We start from the raw sequence: 16,823 nt of genomic DNA, 5'->3' as shown, positions 1-16,823 counted from the left end.
TTGGACACTGTCTTGGTTGTGTTAATTTAACAATTAGCATTTGAGCTACTTGTACAAATAGTTCCAGCCCATAATAATGGCTTCTGAGTTTCTGAGCACTGGCACCAATGGCAATGTTAATGAGACAGGTTGTAAAAATAGGGTGTGTCTGGGTAAACTGGCTTCTCTGCCAGCAAAAAAAATAAAATTGCTGTTGGGAAAAAATAATTTATTTATATATAATATCTTCCGGATACCAGGCACTGCCATTGGACAGTCACAGAATCTATACTATTTTTTGCTTAGCACATTCTCTAATTAGTTACCATGTTTTTTTAACTGCCAAGCTGCTGTCAGTAGTGATATCTTACAAAAACAATTTTGTATAGTAGTGCTGACCAATGAGAACTCTGGGGACTAGATGTGTGCCTCTAAAGACTTTTTAAAGAACAACTAGGGATGCACCAAATCCAGCATTCAGTTTGGTATTCGACCAAGATTTGGCCTTTTTCAACAGGATTCTGATTCAGCCGAATCCACGGTCCTGCCCGAACCAAATCCAAAAATGACTTTTTGTCGCGTTAATGCAGAAGTTGAAAATTTTTCGCCACACCCTGCGTGTTCAACAACATTTAATCCTTCCAAGACCTAATTAGCATATGGTCATTCGGATTCAGTTCAGTATTCGGCTGAATCCTTTTCAAAGGATTTGGGGGTTCGGCAGAATCCAAAAAAGTGGATTGGGTGAATCCATAACAGCCTATGACTGACCAGGCATTTTTTCCACTAGCATAGAAGCCCCTGCAGAGAAAAGGCTAATTCATCCTGTATGTGACAAGACAGAATATGATCTGGATGTCACTGTGCACAAGGCCGGATTTTAGACAGAAGACGCTAGGTTTTCTTGGCTAATAAATGGTGCAATACATACAGACACCTACACCATTCAGCTTTTTCTCCCAGCATCCTCCACTAATACCACTGAGGATTCTGTGGGCTGTAGCTTTGCAAGTGATAAAGGGTTTCTCCCTTGACATTTATCCCTTATGTAGTTATTTGTGCCAAAGCCAGAAATATTGTTTCTCAGGGAAACTGACACTGCTTGAGCTTTAAACTTGTAAGAACATCCTGTAGCCTGTTAAGAGGCGGATTCTCCATACAAAACAATGCTACCTTCTGACCCCTGGATTCTTTACAAGCAGCAGTGCATTGGTGCAGATAAGTGAATGTTACTCAGAACTGTAATTCAACAATGATTGCTGGGCCACAAGTTAGAAACCTCAGATATATATTCATTTTAGATAAAGTCCTCAGGTTGTCCGTTAATTTCCCAGGAAGTATAATATATTTTGTATGGTAACCTTCACATAATGTATTGGTATTGAAGTAATATATATCCATTGTGTCCTACCTGTGTGCCTTTCTTGTAATGTATACTAATGCTTTAGAGTGTTAAATTGGCATTGGTGGTTGGCAAGGTTTAACTAGGATTGGGCCACTCACAGCTCCCAGGTAAGTCCTTTGTTTGCGGTATAGCTACACTAGACTTATCTGACACATTCTATACAAACAGTCTAGGGAGCTGTAAGAGTGATGACAGATATGGATTTTGAATCTGTTATTCTTATGTTAATATTATATGTGAATTAAATATTAAACATACAAGCAGTGAATCAGTGAAATGGAGCACTACTTAAATGAACCTATGGTGATGTTCATTCTGTATGGAAAATATTTCAGCTAAGCAAACAGTATGGTCTTTCCTACTCATGTACTGGGGTCCAGCTACATGCTATACAGCTTTAGAGAAGTCCTTAAAATTCTAAGCAAATTTCTTTGGGGCTTTTGTAGGTCTTTAAAATAGCAATAAGCTTGTATTAAAACTTTTGGGAGCATAGGTGCTCCAGGTGCTGAGTGTTATAACTTGCCCTTAGACTTTTGCGCTGCTGAAATGGGTAAAGAATCAAGATAATGTGATTTGCAGTTTTAATTTCTTTACATTATTTATTTGTGGGATCTTGTAATAAAAGGAATTTTACATGAGTTACAGATTTCACATGACTTCATCCATTCAGTACTTCCATGCTGACATTATGTTTTGTTTAACAGGTTCAGCTCTAGATCTTCATTTTAGCAATATTAATGTTGCTTCTCTAGATAAAGAATTAGAAGATACAGAGAATAGCGACCTTGGGCTGTCAAGTAAGAATCTCTTTTTTTTTCTTCTTTGTTTGAAAACAATTCTCTACTTTTAATTATTCAGTTATAGCTCTGCTCTGGGCCCCTGGTCCTTTAGATGCTCCAACCCATGCTTACCTTTCATCCCTATTGTAGAGAGTACAATTGTGCTCTTCTCACTAGAAGATCTGAAATTCCAATTTCAAAATCAGAATTCCGACTCTTTAATGTTACCAGGTCACCAGTTACCTCATGGTAGCAGCACCACTACCCCACCCATACATTACAATTTATTTCAGCTGCTTAAAGAAGAACTAAACTCGCCTTAAACCCTAGCCCCCCTCTACACTGGACCTTCCCCTGCTACTTCTCTGCACATTATATGCCATTCCTATGTTTTTTTTTCTTTTTCTTCTCCTCAGGTCAAAGGCTTTTGGGAAGTTCTGCTCCTGTCAATATCCCAGGCTCTCTTGCACGTTCCTCTTCTCTGCATTCATCATCTTCGCTCTCCACCTCCCCTCTTAGTTCCCTGTCTCAGTCATTGTCCCAATCTTACCTTTCATCCAACATGGCTCCACGTCAGCATCAGGCTCAGCCCCTGAAATCAGAGCACAGTGTTTTGGGAACATCAGCTTCTTCTCACAATTCTCTAGGTGAGCATAATGCAATTATGCTAGGAGTAATGCATTGTCATATGCTGTTAGTGCCTTTTGATTGGAATAACATGTTCTTCAGTGAAATGTTCTTCAGTTTTGTGACCTTGTAAAAGTACCATGACACAGGTCAATAGCTTTTAATTGAAAGGTAGTGTCTTCTGTGAAACCTATTTCATGGTAAGCACATATTTTTCTACAGATTGATTTTGAGGGACACATTAGGGAGATATTAGGAGGCTCCAAGGATTTCCATGAGTATAAAGTTCAATGACCTTTAGACAGGTCATGGAACTCCAAGCAACTAATTATAATAACAAGTGACAAAAATGGCATCACTCGGCACTAATTAGAAGTGATGACATCACTAAGCAGTGTTAGTAAGGATATTTACAGAAAATTCCTTGCTCTTGTAAATTATAGTGGTATCATACACAAGCTATATGGATCTTATTTAAAATATATCCTTATAAACAGTTCTTTTTAATACTGTGTCCCCTGTTGTAAAATATGATATTAAAATTCACCTGAATTTCTTGAGCTGTATGTGAACCTTTATATGGTCATAGATCTCCTCTGTGTCCTGGGATATTTACAGTGGTCCATCTGTAGGCATTTATTTGGTACTTTAGAAAAGAATAGCTGCTTCATATCCATACAAAGATATTAGACATAGGATGAGCTCAGTTGTCAAGCAAAAATTTGAGAGAGTTCACTTTATTCTTTGTCTGTTTTGTGGCTGACCCCTCCAGCCAAATAGGACTTTAAAGTTGCAGATTCATGAGAAAATTCCCAATAATCACTTGTGCGCATGCCCAAACGTTAATTTGTTACAAGTCAAGAGTAAGAAGCTTTATTAAAGTATAGCTGGTTAATCTCATTAAACTATAAGAAAAGCATTTATGTGACAGGTATGCTTTATTCCCTTTGTGTTGCTGTCTACCAGGTTTAAATGGTGTAACAGGCAGTATTTGGGACTTTGTCAGTGGGAGTTTTTCTCCTAGTCCCTCTCCTGTGTTTAGCACTGGCACAACCCCTTCCACCAATACCAACTCAAGTGGAAATGAGCTCTCACGAGTGAGAAAGGAACTTGATGAAGCCAAGAGCAAAATAAAAAGATGGGAAGACTCATGGCAGCAAGTAAAGCAGGTAAGAATTATTCCTAAATCCCTGTCTTCTCAAGTGGATCCAGTTTAAGATAGGTCTGAAGGCCTTTTCTTTTGTAACTTCTTCTTAACTTTGTGGTCAAACAGTTTTTCTGTGAATTGGGCAACTGAATATGAAACATTACATGTTTGGGGATTAAATAAAATCGCTGATGTCAGTGGTACTGTGGAGAAGGCTGGGGCCATAAAAAACACTGGAAGGCCAGATCGGATCCACCTGCCTCCTGCTGGACTACCCTGACTTATCCCATAATAAACACCCATTTTTTTTACAGTACTATTTAAAAAAGAGAAAAAGTTTTCTATACTTTTGTGAATTCCCCCCATTACTTTTATGTTTTATAACCTACCAAATTTTCCCTAGGCATGTGATGCTTGGCAGAAAGAAGCTCAAGAAGCAAAGGAGCGGGCAAAAGCAGCAGACACGGACAGGCATCTAGCACTAATGCAGAAGGAGGAGGTGGAAATGAAGCTGAAGAAGCTCCAAGAAGAATATGATACTCTGCGTGTGTCTCCACAGTTTTCTGTACTGACAAAATATGGAGATATAGACAAGCTTCCTTTACCAAAGCTACATTCTCTGAAAAGTCAGCTTTGTTCTGACTTGGAAACAGTTGATGAGGCAAGTGTCTGGGGTCAGCAGGGCAAGATTCTTTAGGGTTTTATTTCTACTAGGGAAATTGCAGTAATTTTAAGCATTTCATCAGTAGATACATCAGATACACATTTATATAAACTTTCTGACGCAAACACAGCAGTTGCGGGGCAGCAGTATATTATATTCTAATTACTTTTATACAATTTTTCATTTTTTGGTGTTACTGTTCCTTTAAAGAGCCCCACACAACATAGAAACCCCTAATATACCTATCTCTTTTACCTGCTTCTTCAAGAAATATGAAAAAATACCATTCAGTATGCTAAAATCCAGCTACAAAACAGTTCTTCTCTTTCTGCATCATTTGAAATCCTTCCAGGATTGTAACAACTTTGCCACAACTTACAGACACCATGCAGGAACTACATAACTCACAATACATTGCACTGTGATGTTCCTTTCCTTATTGACATCATGTATGCAGGGAATTGTGGGATTTGGAGGATGCAGGCTGAGGACAGTCGACTATTGATATATATATATATAACAGAACAGGGGGCCAGGCTTAGGTAACTAATTTTTAATTGAAGTATATTGCAAGTTTCTTGAAATTATGTTTACTTTTTAAAAAGCTTTTTTTTTGTTTTGTTTGAGTGAAATTCCCCTTTAATCAACCCAAACCATATTCAGTGATTGCTGTTTTTTCCTTTGATACACTTATTCCAAAAGGCCACAGACAAAGCTTAACAGCACAATAGTACATTTCTACTCCGTTGTTGATATTATATTTGGGTACAAAAAATGTTACCTCTGTAACCCACTTTAGAAGTACCTTCGATCCATTCTCAGCATTTGAGATGGTGCTGTGCTCATAACTAAAGTCATAAGTCCACCATTAGTATTCTGTTTTTTGCTGACTCCCACTACTTTACAGTTTCCCTCATTATGCCTTTCCTTCATAGTAAGGCAGTGGGATTCTTTAATGCAGGTTTCCTTTGGAGGTTCAGTTTATGGTCAGTGCCCCCTACCTTAGACCATAATAAGTTGCAAATAAGGGAAAATATAATTATAGCAGTCATTCAGCCATATTTCCAAAAATATTTAGCGCAGCAAGCAAGTAAGCCGCACAGTTTAGGAATCACATGTGGTAAGGCATGGCACATTAGCGAGAGGCAAGGTGCAGTGCCATCATTCGTTTGTCATATAATTTCCTTGTCATTAACTGAACTGTCTATCCTGTACTTTCATTCACAGTTAATATTCAAGCTACATTCCAAGAAATGCATTGTTTGCCACGAACAAGAGCGAAGTATAGTCCTGCAGCCTTGCCAACATTATGTACTATGCGAACAGTGCGCCACAAGCAAACCAGAATGTCCTTACTGTAAGACCAAAAGAATTAAATGGTGAAGAACCATTCTAAGCCGTTGTTTATAAGGCCGCTGAGACTCATCTGTACCATGTAATGAAACTAAATATTGAATTGTATGTTTTACTATTTGATATATAAACTAGAAATAATAAGTGAAAAAAACATATTCTCTTTAAGTGATAGACTGATCTCGACCGCTCATGGAGCACCAAAAAGTGGGAGAAATAATTTTCATTGGTTTACTAGGGATTTCGACCATAATTGTATTTACTTTCTTAGGTGGTATTTTTTCTGTAGAATTTTCTTGCTCTTAAGTTTAATGAAGGCTTTTTTATATAGTCATTCATTTGAATTAAATATGTCAAATAATACTTAACATGAGCTGGCCATTAATGCCCAGATTTGATTGGGCAGGTTAGCTGCTTTTGACTATAATGCCCAACTAGTTGAAGGGCTGTTTAGACAGATAATCCTGCAAACCTAGTGGATTGAGAATTATCTGTCCGGATGGAAATTATCCGTTGGTTGTCTGAAGGGAAGTGGAGAAGAGACATAGCTCCTCTTCACTTCCTGCTATTCTTGTTGTTTGGCCCAAACAAACAGAACACTGTAGAAGTGGCAACTTGTCTGGTATCTGTCCGTTGGGCCCGTACTAGTGCCCTTGCTAGTCGGCATCTTGACTATGGTTGGGTCAGCTGGATTGTCTGAAGCAGAGATGGCTGCCGTGAATGTCTTCTAAATTCAGGCTGTATTTGTAATTTTTTTAAACTACTCTTGTTAGATAATTTGATAAACCAAGAGCAGGGAACATCATTTTCCTGCTATTGCCACTATGTTTAGCCTTCTGGGGTAGCTGAAGAGGTAATGGCTGCATTCCAAAGGACTGAAAGGAAAGCACTTACGTATCACAGCCGTGTTCTAGATTGTATTATTACAGTCAGCAAGCCATGTTTTTCTTTGGCCCATACCAAGTATTATAAAAAGAATACAATCATCGTTTAAGAACAATCTCTGATTTAGCATTTTTCCCATCAGACCTGCGAATGAGCCGTTTAATAGGCTGACCACCGTAACGTCTGATAGTAAATGATGAAATCCATTCCTGGTAGACAGATCTGTATTGGCACCGTGCATGTTAAACATGCTGCATGTGGGCTTGGAATCCGTCTAACACTATTTCTTACTAGGTTATTTTGAAGAAGTTTAATTCTTGTTAAAGCACTTTGTTAACCAGGGATTCTGTTTTAGAGGTTGTTAAAAATTGCTTTAAGCTGCTTTGTAGATTTTTTTTTTTTTTTTTTAATATGCGATAATATTGAGCTTTTTTTGTGTACTGTGAACAGATATATTTCATGTTGGATTATTACTGTTAATAGTGTAGTAAATTTATTGTTAGGTTTCATATGCTGAATTTAGTACTTTATTAAATGAACAATATCTAGTCGTGGGAAATTTAGCCTAGGATTTATACAGTTTTCAAGTGCAAACTAATAGTATTTATAATTATAACCAGCAAAACGGATCGATAATGAGAAGGCACATATTTACTGAAAAGGAAAAAAATCTAATCTATTGAAGGAACCATTTTTTTAAATTTTGTTTTTTAACCTTTTTTTTGTTTTTGCTAAACAAGATTTTTCCACATTTATTGCAATGCGTTAATGATGTTTCTGTGTTTTTTTAATAGCTTTCATAATGACCTTGTTTATATGAACCCCTAACTTCATGATATACATTTATAAGCTTATTTTTTTTTTGTTTGTTTTTGGTTGGAGATGTGAAATGAGGTCACATGGCCACTTTTTTCAAGTGCCTATGCCTTACTGCAGCTAAACGTAAATTCAATATTCAACCAATTGACTTTAGTCTGCTTTCATTTTTTTTATTTTTTATTTCCTACAATGTATTCTGGGCATGCTTGAATAATTGGAAATATCAGAGATGACTTGGCTTTTCAAAATGTTCATTACTAAGTATAAAAAGATTAAAAAAAAAAAAAAAGTTGGATGTTAATGTGAAATTCTAAATGCAAAAAAAAATCTAAATGTGGTTGATCAATCCGGCAGTGGTGCTTTTAGGTATATTTCATATTTCGTCTTTGTGTTACTTTTTCGCAACTCCTTTCTGCTTACGGCTGATAGAAAAAATGTCGCCACCAGAGGGAGCGTTCTGGGGCAGAACAGCCTTCAAGGGTCTATGATCAGTATATACATGGGTTTAGTTGTAGAACATATGGTTAGAAGAATGCACTTCAGGAGAATACAAATAAATACTGTATTCATTGACACTGTATCTAGTTACATTTGTATTATTCGAGCTGTTTTAAATGTAGATTTAGAAATTGCAGCCGGTGTTGATTTTTTCTCGTATACAAAGTGACACACGTGCAGAGATGTAACTGACCAACTACTGTGTTACATTAGCTGTGTTGTTCCGCTGTTGCAGTTCTGAAGAAGTTCATTTATAGGATAAGCAAAGAGGTGGCCTTATCTTTGCATTCGTCCATGTTCCAAATCATGGCCTAGCTCTCAGTAATTAGTCTCCAAAATGTAAATCAGCCTTTTTAGCCTCAATCAAAACTCTCTACATTTGTAACTGCAAAGTATTTAAAGGGAAAACATACCCTATTTATATGTAGTGTATTATAGAGTTGTTAAATGCAGAGGACATGCTTTCCCAGCATAACTAAATTTATATGTAGAGCTGCTGTGTTTTCTTCTTCAGAGGCATTCACCATAGACAACAAAAATGATGCATTTAGATACAAATAGCACTTTTGTAGTGAGTTTAAATATCATTTACGCAGCCTCCACTGGACACAGCAGGCATTAGCTTCAGAGTATATGCACCGAGCAAGCTCACCCCTTAATAGTTACAGGCTGTTTCCAAGAAATAGGTAAGTGTAATCAAAAAGGGATATCGGCTTAATGTACAATTGCTCCTCTGAGCACTTTTGTAAGTTACATTGTTATTTTTCTTAGATTTCATGATATTAGCAATTTTACACTGTTAATATGGTGAATATATAACAGGCGCTCCCCCTGCTGTTAATTTGGGTGGGGGTTGGACAGAACAGCAAAAGTCTAAAGGTGGCCATACACAGACAAGCGAGTGGATCTTCTCCTGTTATTCCCGACCTACGGGTGGGCTAATTCGGTCGTTTGACCCTGGGGCAAACAATTAAATTAGAACGGCGGGTATAGGCGCCGCCGGTTTGGGGACTGTATCAACAGGCTGATGCAGTCCCTGATCCAACAAAAAAAATCAAACCTGCCCGATTGAGATTTGCCTGATTTCAAGATGGATGTTGGTCGGACAGGCCTGTCGTTCCTGCCCACCTTAAGTTGCTGATGCAGGAGGAGTTTGCTGACACTGCTGTTCTCAGTTTTATTGCTGCTGTGGCCTGGAGCAGAGAAGCATCACAAGATGCTTCCTGCACTATAGTAAATTAAGCTTTTGCCAACCTATCCCCTGCAGTGCTCCACTTACACATTCATGATATTATATTAAAAATATAATGTGTGTTTAGAAGAGAGAGATGGGTGGCAATATGTTCCCTTTCAGGTACGTGGCCACATTCAGCATTTTGGCAGCTGTAGACTTTTAAGGAGGAACCTTTGTGGTTGTTTTCTTTTAAGAGAATGGGAAACTCTTTGCCTTCACAAAGCCATTCACTGTTTGGCAGGGATCACCTTGGGTGATCAAACCACAGCGTTTGCCATACGCCTAAGAACTTCTGTTCTACTATTGTCATCCCCTTATGATGATGTAGGTTATTAACCCACGGCAGTGGTTAAAGGGTGACTGGAGTAAGGAACACCAATAGTGCCGGTGTCTGCCATGGTGGAGCATTTTCCATTCACTTAAATAGAATGTCGCTGCAGGGGGGGGAGGGAAGTCTTGATTGTTGAAGTTAAAATGGCATTGTACCCTAAATCCTCTTGAATTCTGACATGATTTAAAGCTGAGATTTTAGCTATCTTTATATCAGTGCCATTTGCAACCCATTTGTCCTTTACAGAGTGACAGAAGATATGAAAGCTTATTTATTGCCATTGTTTCCTACATTTTGTAACATAAAACCACTCCTGCACTTATTACAATTCCCATAAAATAAAAATATTAAAAAAAAGGGATACATTTCAAGATGACAGCACCTCCCAAAGAGATAAGCACTAATTATAAATAGGGTATACATACGCGTAGGTAAAATTCCAAGCTAACATTTCAGATTTGATGCTTTCCATCATTTGCTGATAATATCAATGGACTTCTCCTTGTCATTGTGTGTGTTTTGTTTTCTTTTTTGTCCTTTTGGATTTTATTTGTGTAGTCTTTTTTGCCAAAGACATTATTAACATTAATAGCATTTTCAGCTAAAAATGTGCAAGTGACTTGGTATTTGTTTGTTTTTTTACGTGACCAAATTTAAATGTTTTCTTTCTTATTTTTTTATAACTCTGTAGAGATTGTGTTGGCTTTAGACAATAGTTCATGTCAGTCGACAATGTGGAATAACCTCTAGTTGTTTAGTTGGAACAGGTAACCTGTATCGTTTGTTTTCAGCAATTTTTCCTTTCTTCTATTTAAGAATAATCTTAAATGAAAGTAGTGTAGATTGGAAAGTGACCATATGCATCGATGCTTTGTTCCTATCTCAATGTTTGGATGTACTTTTCTTGTGGTGTAGCCACAACTTTAAGTCTTTTATTTTGTATTTTAAACGCGTTCGTTTATGCAGCTGCGTATTCACAAGGAGGATAACGGTGCTTTTCTTTGGTCTTCATTTTTTTGCTTTTCAACCAACTTGAAGTGGTTTATTTCACTTCTTGGGGCTTTTTTTTTTATTTTCCAGTTGTAATAGGAAAGTGACAGCCATTTCATGTAAATTTTTAGTCCAAATACATTTTATAGTAGTTTTATGTGTTAGGTACATGCATGATCCATTCTGTTATTCATTGTTTAGATTTTATAAACTGGCACTTATTTAAAGATCACTTAATAATTTAATCGATGCTTAAATCAATTTTTATTGAGCTTTTTTGATTAAAGGCCTCCTTGGAGCTCTGAGTTATATACAGCCCCCCCTTAATTAATAGTAAGGTTACACATATAGAAAACAGAGAATATCCAGGGGAACTAATGTTCCTCCTAAATTTCATCTTAATTGACTTTCAAGCAGGGGTTTCAGGTGTATCTAGGAGGGCAAATAGGCAATCTCCACCTTAAATGGCCTTTAGGCCATTGTCTTACAATCAAATCACTTTGTAGGTGTTGTTAGAATTAGACATTTCCACCTTTGGTCAGTCTTGAAAGGTTGATAAGGACCCCCTACAGTGTTTCACAAGAATAGTAGAGGGCGATCTAGGAACTTGTACTCTACTGAGCATCAAATTGTTCCTTCATTAATAAAAGTATGAAGCCTGTGGCTTTGCACATTTATATGACCATGGCTTTCCAAGGAAAATACTGATAGTTATAATGCAAAGGATCTCATTTCTAGTTGTAATCTGAAATCCCACTGTAATAGAGGGTTGAGTTAGGTGGCTGGGCCTTATGTGGCAGAATGACTTCGACCGAATGACTTCGACTGGCCATCTTGATGTAAAAACAGGGGCAATTGTAGCAGTGAACCAAGCTTCCCTACCTGCGGTCATATCCTCAATAAATTAATGGGAAACACTATGCAAACTGCAAATGCCTGGGAATGCTGAAGTGTTGTTACCCAAGTAATCTCCACCTATCACAACCTTTCCTTTGGGCACCTGGGAACACCACAGGTAGCATAATGCTGCTTTGCCCCAAGTCCTAAAACTATTTCTCCACCAGTTATGCTCCCTAGGCAGCTTTTGACACCCTCAACTATCATTTACGATCCTACATTTTATCACTGGAACTTTCCCACAATTAATTAATGCTTAAAGACTACACCTCCCAGGCTGTTGAGAGACTCATATATAGTGGCAGCTAGGGGATATCAATATATATATATATATAACATATTTTATAGTGAGGTTTTATACTTCGTTAAATGTGGAAATAAGATGGTTAGAATAGAGAACTCGCGTTCCTTAGCAATATATTGTATGATATGCTTCACTTTTTAATGATATTCTGTGCGTACATATCGTAGCCAATTAAATTACAGATTTTAATTTCAGAGTTACATTTTCTTGTGCAAACTTATCAGCAGAGATATCTATTGAAAAAAATCACAAGTCTGTATAGCATATTTAATTTGAAACAATTAATGGTATGGCTACTCTTCTATGCCTTTAATGCAAATTAACTTTGCCCCCTTGCAGTGTTCCTAAGGATCATGGATTACACTTCATTGCATTTAATATCCCAGATTGGGCAAAAGTGGTTAATTTAGAATTTATTTTAGCACCGCGCCCTGTAAAAGAGCAGGTGTGTGCCCCCACTCCACCATATAAGTATTCCTGTCACTGAGAAACATATTCTTGCCCTCTATTTTGGACAATCCTGTTTCCTGCAGCAGGGAGTATTGGGAATTGAATTGGGAGCATTGCTTGAATAGATATGGAGTTTCCCTTCAAATGACCCAGTGTATAAATTAGGAAAGTTGGAAGTTCTTTGCCATGAGAAGCAATTGGCATCCAAAGCAGCAACTAATACTGTAACCCTCCACCATTGTTACATGTGATTTACCCTTGGGATCTTCATCCTTGATTTGCTACTTCTCTGTCTCTGTTCTTTATCAGTCCCAACAGGTACCATATATTAACATAGCAGCCCCTTTTATACCATATTAACCCTTAAAGTATTAGTATTTCTATTAGATAACCCTACATTTTATCTTTATATTGAATGTGCATACTTTCCTGATCTATAACAGATATACTGTACACACACACAGGTGTCCCATTGCAGTCCTATAAAGGATTTTTATACTTTTTAAAGCATTTTTATTTTATTATCCAGCTTGTTCTATGCTAGATACATTTCTTAATTACCCAGCCGCTTCTTCAATATAGGTCCATTATATCTCTATGAAAGGCAACATTTACCCTATGCATACACACCAGTACATTACTCAGCACTATTATATTATTTCTAATTCCTCTGTATTTCCTGCCTGCTGTCTCCCAGGCCACAGCACGTGTGGTTTAGTTAATGCACTTACAAATGCATGCAAATAGTGAATAGCTGACTGTTAGCATCGATCTATCTGCATCAGAGCCAGAGCTCCCTTAACCATTACAGATTACATTATGGCAGAACAAAGGTTGGGCTGCTTCTGGGTGATATTGTTAGAACCATGCCGTGGTTTGGGCTCTTTCCAGTTGGGCAAAAATGGTTTCTTCATGAGTTGATTTTAATGGAATAGACCAAAGAAATGTACCAAAATGTGAATTTTTTTGGAATAACTTTTTTCAATTGAAAACTGAAACCCTGGGTATTACTAGAACCGTTGATTGTTGCTTGTGTTTTACATTCACATAAGTGTGTTGGGATAAAGGGCTTCTCTACCCAGTTCAGTGAATTAAATATAATCCTAAGAAGCTTTCCAATATACATTTATTTTAGATTTGTAATGTTCTTAAAGTTATTAATGATTGTAACAGCTGCTGAAAGCATTATTTACTTCTATGGCCTATGGCACACATTGTTTTCTCCTCATGCACACGGGGCAGGTTGCGGGCACAAAATGCTTGCTTTTTCATTTTCCTCTGAAAATCCTTGAAGGGTGCCAGCAGGATCAGTGCTTTTATCTGTGCGTGACATAGGCGTAAAGCAATGGAACAGGCGTCAGTTCTCCTCTCTCTTTTTATCAGCTGCCTTGCAACATTGCAAGCAGGAGTGCAGAGAATGTAAGCCAGGGGGCTCAAACTCAATTTACCTGGGGGCCGCAGGAGGCAAAGTCAGGATGAGGCTGGGCCGCATAAGGGATTTCACAAAAAATTGGCTTTCAAGGGATAATGCAAGGCACGGCGGGCGGGAGCTGCTGATTGCGGAAATGACGTTATGCCATCATAACATTTATTATGGGAAGACGTTCTGTGTGCACAATTAGCTCCTTAGCAGCTAATTGTGCACACAGAACGTCTTCCCATAATAACTGTTATGATGGCATAACGTCATTTCCGCAATCAGCAGCTCCCGCCCGCCGTGCCTTGCATTATCCCTTGAATCACAATAAAAATCGCGATCCATTCATTGCTTTTGAGAAGGCGTTGGTGCGGGCCACAAAATACTGTACCGAGGGCCGCAAATGGCCCGCCGGCCGCGAGTTTGAGACCCCTGATGTAAGCGGTCCCACAGATACTACTTTTAACAGTAACTGCGTTTTTTTTATTTAAATAGTTAAATTGTCTTTTAAATATATTGGAATGTTACATTTTCTTTCACTTTGCCCAAAAAAAAAAAAATTAAAAAAAAAAAAAAGAACAAAACAGATTTTTGGGTGGAGGGCCCCTTCAATAGTAAGAGTCTTAGACATTTTTTGCAGTATTTCATGCTATTTCACACTGTTGCCAGGATATATATATATATATATATATATAATATAAATATGAGTCCAAAAGTGTCAGCAGTCTGCCGATAATTATACTTACAGGTGCTTGGTTAAAGACTTCCAGGACAGACCAGGCTACTGCGTATTGTTAAATACATCTAAGTTTTATTTGGTTATCACTTGATGCATGATACATGGTTTGCTGGTCTATCCTGCAGGTGTGTGTGTGTGTGTGTGTGTATATGTACATATATATATATACACATCTTTGTACTCACTGGATATCTTCTACTGGGAGTTTTATTTGGAGAACAAGACCCCTTTATACCAGTCTGGTTTCAATGGGTATATAGATCTAAGCAATTAAAGTAGAAATAGCTTACACGTTGTACAAGGTTGGTCCAGGTGCTCATGCCCCAGACCCTCAGCATAGGGGAGCCCAATAGGAACCAAGATAATGAGTGAGGCAGGCACTCCGGAACTCCAAAGAAGTAGATATAAAGCTCAGGTATAAAGTAAAATCAAAGTAGTTTATTTATTAACATATACACATAAATGCTATAAAGCCTTATGCTTTTCTACCATACTGGGCACTTAATCATAGGCTAGCCTATTTACTTTATACCTGAGCTTTATATCTGCTGTTTTGGAGTTCCAGAGTGCCTGCCTAAATCATTATCTTGGTCCTGGTTTCAACTGGGCATGCTTGTGGCTGCCAGAGAGAGCAAACCAAGAAGGAAGAGATGGTGGCCGCTATCCCTGCTGCACTATTTTGGCTCTTATGTTGTATGAATAGAGTTGCCACTTATTTCTTTTTGGCAGTCTGGGCATGGGATGGGGCAGGGGGCAGAGTGGGGCTCGTGAAATCTGGGGTGGCCTAGTGATGTCGGGGAGGGGGGAAGGCGGTGCCATGTTGTGGGTGTTCATGACATCAGACAAGGCGATTGGTAATTTGCTGAATGTCCCATCTTTCACGGGTCATCCTCTGGATTTCCTTATCTGGGAAACCTGGCAGTTTTGACCCAGACCACCCTTACGAAAACCAGGTCAATACTGAACAGGTGGACAGGTGGCAACCCTAGGCATTGGGGAGGAGGATAGCATGATTGGGAGTGGGATAGGGGATCTTTGCAGGGGACCAAACTGGTATAAAGGGATTTTGTTCTCTTTTAAAAATAAAAAAATGGGAACTTGCACCAGAAGTTAACCTGTATTATCAGTGAATTGAATGAACCCCCCAGGTCAGTCATCCAGGTGAGTGCAGGCTAAGCACAGCCTCCTGTGGCTCTCAGCTGTGTAGACCTCCCCACATTTTGGGTAAATACATTGCCCTATATGTATCGGGGTCTCAGCTTGTACAGATTTGCGCAAAGGATTTGACCACACTCTGCGCACTGATAATGTTACAAGAACAAAACTTTATTTTGCATTAATATGGTGTAATCTTAGAATTCATCATTCCCACATAGGCTCCTTTCTATTCTAGAACTATAATAAAGCATTGAATGTGACACATGCATCCGCATTAACCCACGAATGAAACGTTTGTGACTGTGTTCTCGTTATGCAAATATTCAAAAATGAAACTAAATTGGTGCACTAACAAATAGCAATTACAAGTATTACATAGCTTTTCCTATGTAAGAATCAAAATTCTTAATTTATGTGATTTTTTAAAAAGAAAATTTGACCAAATAATTGTCCGTGCAGCGCAAATGCCATTTTTATGTGAATGTTGTGATACAATGTTGTGTTAGTCCGGGGAGTAATAGAATAACTATTAGGTTTTGGTCTCTCAGGGTTTTGAAAAAAGGTCGGTGAATTTATGACGGAACGCGAGCTGCATACTGTAGAATTTTTTCCAATTTTAGATTTTTTAGAAATTTATTAAAACATATCCTTTTTTTTGGTTATCTGTTGACATTGCAAATAGTCTTTATCTTAACTAGTGTTGAACTATTTAGTAACCTTCTTATTGTTACAGTATATTTGTGTAACTGTGGTCAGCAAACGACCTTAAATATTATGGAATTTACATGTATTAATTTATGGAAGCTAATTTGGTTTGTGTGTTATCCAGACGAATGGTTATTGTGAATGGAATTCTTTTTCCCGATGCAGAAGGTATTATTTATAAGTGCATAATCATTTACTTGTAGTGACTTGTTTCAAATTGTTAACACTTGTTTAAAAGAAAAAAAAACAAAAAAACTTTTACACTATAGCATTTATGCAATGGTTTACAAAATTCATGGAATTATTTTTATTATCAATATGGGAATTAAAATAATTTTTGATCTTTATTTTGTGTTCTCTGATTTATTGCTCATGTGCAAAGCAGCGTAACACAGTGTGTGCGTGCAAGATAACATTTATATCTAACACATCTAACGTACCA

The 16,823-nt window shown here is 37.8% G+C and overlaps 1 protein-coding gene across 2 annotated transcripts in view; it reads left to right on the top strand.

Annotated features, from left to right (window-relative positions):
- The window catches only part of unkl (unkempt family like zinc finger), a 46,586-nt gene extending 38,626 nt beyond the window's left edge, over positions 1 to 7,960 (top strand). Inside the window, exons 12-16 of one of the 2 annotated variants that reach the window (XM_012970032.3) lie at positions 2,089 to 2,181; positions 2,580 to 2,810; positions 3,757 to 3,959; positions 4,341 to 4,598; positions 5,829 to 7,960. In XM_012970032.3, the coding sequence (XP_012825486.1) occupies positions 2,089 to 2,181; positions 2,580 to 2,810; positions 3,757 to 3,959; positions 4,341 to 4,598; positions 5,829 to 5,984 (941 nt within the window). In that variant the 3' untranslated portion in view covers positions 5,985 to 7,960. 2 annotated transcript variants of the gene reach the window in all.
- The last annotated feature ends 8,863 nt before the right edge of the window (positions 7,961 to 16,823 follow it).

The sequence above is a fragment of the Xenopus tropicalis genome, chromosome 9, assembly GCF_000004195.4.
Source record: "Xenopus tropicalis strain Nigerian chromosome 9, UCB_Xtro_10.0, whole genome shotgun sequence".
Classification (NCBI taxonomy): Eukaryota; Metazoa; Chordata; class Amphibia; order Anura; family Pipidae; genus Xenopus; species Xenopus tropicalis.
Note: the sequence above shows the minus strand (reverse complement) of the source record. Positions and strands in the feature narration are given on the sequence as shown.